Genomic DNA, 10,346 nt, shown 5'->3' with positions numbered 1-10,346 from the left:
CTTTTTTAGCTCATGCTGTAGAGACTCATGCTTTCAGCTGTAGTAGTTGACAGTTCAGTCTCTGGTGTGACAGCTTAAATGGCAGCCATCACACTTACCTACTATGTTTTCAAGGAAGACTATACGTTTACCTACATATCTTGTACTTGGTCAGCAGTATGTCAGAATGCCCACTACTACAGGACCCTGTTGTGCTGTGATATTTAAGAACAACACCAAGGAGTTAACATTACTGTGACAGAGACTTCATTATGTTGATCTAACATAACTGCAAAGTGCCTAGATCCTCTGGCGAGAGGGCTAAAGAGACCTACTCGTACTTTATATTAAGGGTACATTTATAAATAGTTTTTAAAGGGTTAATTAATTATTAATAAATGTTTTAATGATTAATCAAGTGTTATGGATTGTTAGAGTCAAACAGGTTGTTTATAGCAATCATTAACACCTTCTACTGATGTCCTCATAACCAGGGCTTGGGAACAGCCGATACAGACCTATGCACTGTACAGGCACATCTCTGAAACTATTATCTTGTTCTCCTGAAGCTCAGCTTTTTTACCACTCTCCCCTACCCCCAGCTGTTCTGGTTGTGAAGAAAACCTCTCAAATGGGAATGGAATGTAGCCGTGCAAAGATGTCTAGGTGAGTCTGGAACAGCTCCGACAGGTGTGAATTGCCCCATTCATCTCCCTGAGGTGTGAACCCGGACACCCAATGATGATTGTTTGAACATCAACACAGTTAGCTATTTCATTCCTCATGTAAAAGAGGAGAGGCCGGGTCACAGATCTGCACAATTCCTTGTGGGCAACAACTCATTTTGGTGCAACAAATGGGCAAGAGGTGCCACCGCTTATTTTTTTTCCTTCTAATCAAGAAGGATCCAGGCCCAAAGAGGAGAGCAGATTCCATGGGCATAGTCAAGACCATCCAGGAAAGCCTGATTTAAAGAGCCCAGTGGACCTCAATTAACTGAGAGATATCTGATTTTGATGACTCAAGTGAGAAGCACTTATTGTGGGGGAGGAGGCTGGAAGAGTACCAAGACTTTTTCTCCCCAATCCGACCCCAGTCTATAACACATACTATTCATATCGGTAAACTTGTAACATCTATTAGTCACTTATTAACCCGTTGTATGCTATTGATAAATGTACCCTTCATAGAAAGTGACCAAAACCCCTTGGAGAGCTACAGAGCTCAGTCCTGCTGCCAAAGAACTCAGTGGCAAAACTCTCATTGACCTCAATGGAAGGAGGATCATGTCCATTGTCTATCTTTAATTGGCTTAGGCCAGACCCATTTTCAAGAAGCTGGATGGGGATGTTGGTAAATGCTTCTATGACATTCACGTAAGTAGTCTGACTGTATCTCCTTGAAAGTGACAATGCACGGATGTGTGTTTTTTGAACGCCCGTTTGTTTTTCCATGACATTCATCCTCAAAGTTTTAAATATTACTCCTGAAAAATGGAGTTCACTAATAGCAAAACAAATAAATTGTTCAGTTCTGGTATACGCTCTGTAAAATGGATCTGTTCCAGCTGAAATCAGTTGAAGAGGAGGAATGAGAACAAGGGGGTACCTTATGCTGAAGCCAGCTGAAGCATCAAACACATTTCGTAAGCAAGGAGTACAGCCAACTCTATCACTACAGTTTCATAAAGCTGACCTCAGTCAGTTCATATTGAGCTGTGGCTGTGTGATTTGCTCTCTTAGCTGCTATAGAGACTTTCTGGAAGCTTCTTATTAGCTTTTGAAAAGAGACATGGCACAAACTGGACTTCTAATTTTTCTCCTCATTAGCATACTACTGCTGGATCAAGCTACTGGCCAGGCTTCCAAGTTCAAAGCCAGAAAGCACAGTAAACGTAGAGTGAAAGGTAATCAGTTTAATTTGGAGGAGGGAGGGTATATACCATGGGCATTTACAATACTCTTAAATATTATTTGAACCGGTGGTTAATATCATTTTTAAAATGTATTATCAAAGGGTATTTGTGCCTATATTTACTCTGTCTAGAGAGAAGATTCTGTATACGTTATTTGGGTTACAAGTATGAGTAAAGTGAAGTGTAATGTGCTAAACTGTATTACATAAATATAGGGTAGAGAGCCAAATACTGTCCTCTCAGCTCCATTGACTTTATTTGGGATTCTGAGTTGTAAATGAGATCGCAGTTTGGCCCATGATCTTCAGTTCTGTATTATATAATGGATATCACCAAGAATAGAATATCATGTGCATCTGGTCAAAACAAGCTCAATAAACTAACAGACTCCCAAGGATTTTTGTTGAGATTTATTTTCCATGACCTAGAAAGTTTTTGTAACTTTTTAATGGGATATTTGTAGGATATTCTTCAATTCTAGTTCTTTAGGGAGTGTCGTACAATGATGGACAAACGAAGCCAGAAAGAATTGGTGAGAAAAGTATAGTTTCCCACTAAACATATGCAGAGCAAAGACAAAAACCTTGAATGTTGGGAAATGTGTGTATTTAATTTAAACTTACTTCCCATTTTTTAGAAAGCATAATGTAGATTACACAGCTGGTGAATATTTACTTGTTAGTCAGTGAAAAGTAAGCAGCTTACACAAGTCCATTTCTTACTATGCTCACACTACTCTGAAAGCCGGGAGGCTGTATGGCTTTTGTTTCCCCTTCTCATGAATCTATCTGTCTAGTTTTGAGGGTTTTACACCATGCTCATTACAGTGGTATCTGGGAGCCCTGATTCCTATTTTAACCCATGTGCATTTTTGTGCAGTAGCAAAGTAAATCTGAACATCGGGCCTCTTTTATTTAGGTGACTAACTTTAGACACCCAAAATTGAAAATGTCTGCCATAGCATCTTTTGGGATTGTTTGGGGTTCTTTTACCAAGACAAGTATATAAGGCAGGTTGTAGCCCAATCACTAAATATAGTTTTCAAAGCAAAAATTCCATGAAAACAAACTCTCAACATCTCCAACCTATCTAATAGTTAAATTAGGCCATGTCTACACTACAAAATTATGTCGATCTAACTTACATATGCATACAGCCACCATAGTTATTCAATCGCTTGTGTTCGTGCACACTTGGCTCCTTGTGTCAGCGGGGCGTGTCCTCACCAGGAGTTCTTGTACCAATTGAATTGTCAGTGTAGGGAATTGTGGGATGGTTTTTGAAAGTCAGTAAAAGTTGACGGAAGTAACACAGCGACTACATTGACACTGCATTGACCTAATTTCATCGACCTTGACTCTACCCCATTTGGAGAAGTGGTGTTACTAAATTGGTGTAGAGAGGCGCTTATGTTGGGGGGAGCCAAATTTAAGTGAAGACACTTCCACAGCAAGGTTGATGCAATGCAGCTTACATTGACCTAACCATTTAGCGTAGACCAGGGCTCAAATGTACAGCCAAAACCAAATCTCGTCAGCAGCCCTAGTACAATAATGACTGATCTCTAAGCAATAGTCTGAATTTATAATTCAGTAACACATTAAAAAGTTGGAATAAGTGAACTACCATGAGAGTGCATTGGAATTTCATGTGTATTTACCTAAAGAGAGACCAAAATGAAATACAGTAGAAATCAATGAGCAAAACAGCAAGCTGTCATATTAATATTATTCTGTACTTAATCTTGGGAAATTAATTTTACTAAACCTATGTATTTTAAAATACACCTCTACCCTGATATAATGCAACCTGATATAACACGAATTCGGATATAGCGCGGTAAAGCAGCGCTCTGGGGGGGGCAGGACTGCACACTCCGGCGGATCAAAGCAAGTTTGATATAACGCAGTTTCACCTATAATGGGGTAAGATTTTTTGGCTCCCGAGGACAGCGTTATATCGGGGTAGAAGTGTAGTTAAATATGCAATTTATTTGTTTATGAATATTTGTTGCTTTATTCTCATCCTGCATAAATTTTGTGTTGGTATAATCTCGCTGATTTCAATGGAAGAAGGTGCACTAGTGTCACAGAGAACTGAGTCTGACCCAGGTGAACATTTCGTTTGGCTTATAATGATTACTAGAATTGCATTGCTTTGATGTTGTGATTTTATGGCATTTAAATGATTGCTACTTAATTTTATTGCATTACAGCATTTTGATTGTCTCTGAACATTGTAATTACTATGATTTTCTCCCAACTAAAGAGTTATGCAAATCTCATACATGCAGAAGCCCATGATATTTTAACAGGGCTTCTGACTTAAAGATCATCTTGAATGTGTATATTTATTCATTCTTTCTTTCTTTCTTTTAAGAAAAGGACGGTGATCTAAAGACTCAGATTGACAAGCTGTGGCAAGAAGTAAACTCCCTGAAAGAAATGCAGGCACTTCAGACAGGTAAAACATGTTTTATTAGTCTGTTTTTACTAGGAAATAGAATCATAGAATCTCAGGGTTGGAAGGGACCTCAGGAGGTCATCTAGTCCAACCCCCTGCTCAAAGCAGGACCAATCCCCAACTAAATCAACTAAATGTCACTAAACATTTTATCAGTGAAACCAAACATTTCCTGCCCCACTATAATGTTCAATGAGGAATCATACTTCTTTGACAAGTGGGATTCCTTAGCAACATGTCACTGAGATGTTGCCAACATCTTCCACTTGATGAAGCCAGCAATGACCTGGACTTTGGAAGAGCCATGCTGGCATACCTCGTGGTCTATTACCATATAGCGAAGCATAGCCAAAAATAAATAAGATTTAATAAATGAGACTGTTGTGCAAATCAGGCATTGAATGTAATCTCTCTCTTTGAAAAGGCATTTCTAGTTTTAAATCACCTTGGGTCACTTGAAATTAGCATTTGAAGGGAGGAGGATGGTGGAAAAAGTGACTGGAAATGAAGCCCTAAAGAGTTTTATGTCCTCTGTATGTTATCCTGCCAGTGGCAATATTTATCTATCAATTGCCCAAACAGAGATTTGAATTATGAATTTCCAATCAATATCTGATGACCAGGACATACTGTAACTAGCCCTTTAGCACTTTCTGTCTTCCATTTATTTACTAGGGACTAGACTTAGCTAATGCATAACACGCTTTACTTTGGCACTTAAATGTCACAAGTATGAAAAGACCTTTAGATCCTTGTCTTTGGCGTGCAGCCAAGAATCCACCTACTTCCTGGCAACTAAACCAGCTCTGCCAACAATACAAACATCCATTTCTCCTCAGCATACATTATGAACCCGATGAGGTGAAGCCAAATGTGTAAAGTTGGCAGTAGGGACTATTTACAAAAAAAAAAAGAAGTTAAACAAACAACAGGCCTACATCGTCTTTGTGTGTATGTGTGGTCGCAAACAACAGCATAAATAATCCTGAGGAAATTACTGTACGTTCCTGGCTGGATCCAGGCTGACAATGGTGACCCAAGTAGATTAATATAAAAAGCATAGAGGTGGGATTTTCAATAGCCCCTTCTGAAATTAAGATCACAAGTCACGTTGACTTTCAGTGGGACTTGTAGGCCCTTAGGGGCTTTTGAAAATCTCCCACTAAAATGTCAACTCTGTTCTGGAACAGCCCTGGCCATTTTGCCAGCCAGGGTGGAAAATGTTCTTGGTGCTCTCCCCACCCCTACAAACCTGCACACGAGCAGCCAAATGCACAAAATAAAAAAACAAAAGCTGAGTGGCGCTGCCCTGCTCGCCTGCTCCTAGAACTGGTCCAGACCCTATTCTAATATGTGACTCCGTTTCTTAATCAACATGCTCAACCATATCTATTCACAGTCTGTCTTCGTGGAACAAAGATCCATAAGAAGTGCTACCTGGCATCTGAAGGTGCCAAGCATTTCCATGAAGCCAATGAAGACTGCATAGCCAAGGGAGGGACACTGGCTATCCCCAGAGATAATGATGAAACCAACTCCCTTCGAGACTATGGCAAGAAAAGTCTGCCAGGGGTTGCAGACTTTTGGCTGGGTATCACCGACATGGTAAACGAAGGGAAATTTGTTGATGTCAATGGGATGGCTCTAAACTATTTCAACTGGGATCGCTCCCAACCAAATGGGGGAAAGCGTGAAAACTGTGTCCTGTTTTCCCAGTCATCTCAAGGCAAGTGGGGGGATGAAGTCTGCCGTACTGTCAAAAGATATATTTGTGAATTTCTAATCCCGTAATTCCATTCCCATTAGCTGCACCAATATTTGGTTATTAATATGCAGGTTTTGCATGTTAGTAGTTCCTCCTACTTACAACGGTGAATTGAAAATACTTATTGAAATGCACATCTCCCACAATACACAAACCTTGCCCTAAGGCAGGAATTTTCTTTATTAATTTATTTTCCATTCAACTGCTAAAAAGGTTGTGTTTAGTGAGGTCTCTCACCATGCAACTGTCGCATATGCTGTACGTTTTGTTTTCAGATGTATTGCATCATATTTTGCCATATACTCACAGTCCGATGTTCATGTTATCAACATCGTAAAGTCAAAATCCATCTTTCAGACCCACACTACATATCTCTATAGATTAGTGTTTGCTTGAACCCCATGCAGAACTCCGGTCAATATTTATGAAAGTTCCACACATAGAACATTCACTAGAGAGTGAAATTTGCCAGCATGAGGCTATGGAAGCTTATTAAGTAGAACTTTAGTGGGTGTATAAACCTCTGCAAATGGATGGAATTCATCTGCTGGAGCTCAACAATGTAGCTCTGAGATAAGATTTTGATCTAAAGGAAGAAAAAAAATGAATAGAAGCTGATGTTATTCTGAAAGATTATGGAGTTAAAAATGACACATTCCTAGAAAGTGGGGGAAATATTCCCACTAGCGATCGAGACAGCAGCCCAGCTAGAAATGTTTGCTTCAACTCAGATTGATTTTATTACTTTTAAATGTAAAGCATGTCATTCGGAATGTTCTTCTGCCCATTTTGAAGTGCAACATCAGGGCTAGGTCATGCTTGCAGCTTGCCATCCATAATAAGGGGCAGTGCACAAGCACACCACTCAGCAGGAGCAGTATGCTCAAAGACATACTGCCTTGTGGCGCTCCCTGGTTGTAATGGGGGGGGAAGGTAATTTGTGACACCCCTTTGCAGGGTGCAACATGCTAGTAGCAAACCCGCTCCATTACCTGGCATATAGGGATGGGCAGAGCCATGGCTTCACCTGCTCCTTCCCACTCCCCTCTCAATTGCTCCTCAGGGGAACTATCTAGGGTACAGCCTCTGCACTCCACCCGAGGACCAGCATGGCAATTAACACAGCCCCAGTGTGGAACAAAGAGAGAGGGACTCTTTGCCCCTACCTACATCTCTATGAGCCTCATTATCCAGGAGACAATCTAGCCTCACGAAACGCCAGCTGTGGAAATCTTTTGTATGTACTGGTCATTTGGAAAATATTGTCCTTGTGTTTCTGCACTGACTTGTTTACATGCAAATTCCAATTAAGCACCTGATGTTTGGAAGTGGAGGAATAACACTCTTTATTTTTTGCTATTCTTAATCTTTCAAAAGAACTGTAAATAAATCCTATACTTTTAGAGAAATGGAAACGATAGAAAAAAAGAAGCCAGCCATATACTTTGCTTTGCATCACCCAAGTATGCTTTATCTTAGTGGTATGTACAATGCAGTTTGCAAATAACCTCTTGCATCCTAGAACCTGAATTCTGTTACTTGGAGGTCAACTCTTAGTTTTCCTTTTAATTATACAATACATTTTAATTGCTAATAAATCAAACATATAATTCACTAGTGGGTTGTTGTTGTTTTTTGAGACATGAAGACATGTACAATCAGCATTTCAAAGATAAAGTGTACAAGGTTACATGTATTGTGGTTCTGTAAATATTGTGTATACATCCTGTATGAGAGAGAATTCCATCAACACTGAGGCTGAGAGAAATCTGAGTGAAGCTGCTATTCCATAATATCGAGTACTTAAGGCGGGCTTTGCTCAAGATGCATTGAGAAGACAGGGTTTAGACACAGATTAGGTTTAGGATAGGGCTTGGATTCATGTTCAAAGCCAAATCTGGGCTAGGATCAGAGTCTAATGTCACCAAAATCTTGCAAGACTGTGGGCCAAAATAATAGAAATCATAAGAGTTCAACTGTTCTTGTGACATTTCTGCCATCTTGGGCTGAGTTTGATGCTGTTGAAGTCACATGAGAGATACAGAAAATAGGCCCTTTCTGATTTCAGCTCCAACTAAGAACCAAAGCTATTGCAGCAGGTCTGGTGTCAGCAGTGGTACAAATGGAATCTATTTCTTACCGGTATGGGGGCAGGAGGGGGGGGGGGGAAACGGGGGCACGTGACCTCACATGACACTCCATATGACTGCTCCCCACCCTCCCGCCCAGGGCCCCCATGCTCTTCCCGTCCGCTTCCCATGATCCACACCCCTTACCTGGGGAGGCGGGGGCTCTGTCCTCCTCCCGCTGGGTCTTCGGAACCACAGCAGGGAAAGGAGCAGAAAGTGGGGCCGCAGCTCCTCCGACGGCTGTACTGCCCCATCCCCACCCTCCCCAGCCCTGTCCTCCGGCAGGGCTGCTGCTGTACAGATGGAGGAGACCCTGTGTGGAAGGGCTGGGGGCGGTACAGCTGGGGCGGTACAGCTGTGCCAGAGGAGCTGCTGGCATGGGGCCATTCAGCTCATTCAGTCGTGTTCTGCTGCTCTTCTTTCCGGTATGCCGTGCCACCTATAAATATCTTGCTGGTACGGTGTACTGGACCGTACCACCCTACTTGCCCTGCTGGGTGTCGGTGACTCAGAATGAAGGTTCCACTTCCAGTTGGGCCCATCACTAGTATTTGTAAGTGGAATGTGATACCTTTGGGTAAATGGTTTGCTCACCCACAGATTTCTCTAGCCAGCTAGGGCCAAGGTCACATAATTTCTCAAAAACTAATCACCATTAGGGCTGGTTGGCACCTGCCTGGGAGACCACCAAAGTCGGTGCAAGATGCTGCAGCAGGAAATGGTGTAGTCATTTTTGATAGGGGTCACTCTTCTCACTGATCCAGCATTCCAGTACGGCAGTAAAGGAACTGACATGTTTGTGGGATCATCTTCCAGGTGAGATGCTACACCAAAATCCTGACCCCATCTAGTCTTTTGCTGTCCATAGCCCTTATCACAAGAGTAGTGAGAGTAAGTGAGTTCTGTAGGCAGATTTCACTGTAGGTAGTTAGATTCTGGCTAACTAAATTCTCCTGAACTTTCAATCAGATAAGCTTTTCTCCTCATCTTTAGCTGCTGTGTTGCTATGTACTGGCAAACAGCTGCCCCCTTCCATTCCAGAGATGGCCACACATCAATAGTGGGCAATGGTACCTGTACATATAGAACCATTTTATACATGAACAGTTATTATTACTGCACCTTCATTGGTGAAATAATTATTTCTCTAGATGAGGAACCTGCAATAGAGGCTTAACTGTCCACCCTGCTAGCCATCCTCTGAATTAAATTATGGGAGCAAAGCAGGCTATCAGGATCTATCTGTCTCTATTAAGCTCAGCAGATGCTATGGTCCCCGTTTGGTTTTGTTTTTAAACTGTGATTTAAATAAATGGAGAGCCCTACAGTAGTTTGATATGGCCTCTTATATGCCAGTTCATTGGGTTAGTTAATTATATAAATATATCTGAAACTACATTATGTTCAACATGTAATTTCACCACAGTTTTGGAAACCTATTCACATGTGCAGTAGCACAATTACCTACCGAATTCCAAGGGGGTTACTCTTTATTTCTACTCAATTTTCATCCATTTACTTTAAGTAATAGCAATATAAACTGGTTATGGACACTACTGGGGGACATTTTTCCATATACAGCAGATGTCATACACTTTGTTAAACAAACAGACATCTGTGCCAATTAATTAGTTCACAAAGTTACAGCCAGTATGGGGGACTCAGACTTAGGTCTTAACACTCCCAGCCAGATGCTTTGTCTAATAACTGGGATATCTGAAGTAGACCAGAAGGATGGGGTGAAAAAGGCAGGGCAAAGAGAATGGTATGGCTGGCAGGAAGTTGAGAGTGGGCAGGGGGGAGAGAGGAGGAAACAGAGTGATGGTAAGAGTCAATTGCCGGTAACTGGGCCAAAGCAAAAAATGTTCCTCTCCCCCCATTCACTCACATCCATGAAATAGGTCACTTGATGAGCTGCACGGAGCTTTGCAGTTGTGGATCTAGACAGTAGTGACTAGCAAGTCCTAGAAGGACCTTGTTAAATAGCACAGACAATCTTCTTCCATTGCCCCCACCCTCACTCCTCCACCCAGCCTACCCCATCCTGTAGATACTATGTAGCAATTGCACAGAAGTGAGTATTGCCCTCTCTCCA

General features: G+C 41.6%; 1 protein-coding gene across 1 annotated transcript; it reads left to right on the top strand.

The window, feature by feature from the left end:
• Positions 1 to 1,770: 1,770 nt before the first annotated feature.
• On the top strand, positions 1,771 to 6,148 carry CLEC3A (C-type lectin domain family 3 member A). Its single transcript, XM_065416805.1, has 3 exons — positions 1,771 to 1,885; positions 4,274 to 4,357; positions 5,757 to 6,148. The coding sequence occupies exons 1-3, from the start codon at positions 1,771 to 1,773 to the stop codon at positions 6,146 to 6,148; spliced, it is 591 nt and encodes a 196-aa protein (XP_065272877.1).
• Positions 6,149 to 10,346: the final 4,198 nt, after the last annotated feature.

This window comes from Emys orbicularis, chromosome 14 (genome assembly GCF_028017835.1).
Source record: "Emys orbicularis isolate rEmyOrb1 chromosome 14, rEmyOrb1.hap1, whole genome shotgun sequence".
NCBI lineage: Eukaryota > Metazoa > Chordata > Testudines > Emydidae > Emys > Emys orbicularis.
The sequence above is the reverse complement of the archived record's forward strand: the minus strand, read 5'-3'. Positions and strand labels throughout refer to the sequence as shown.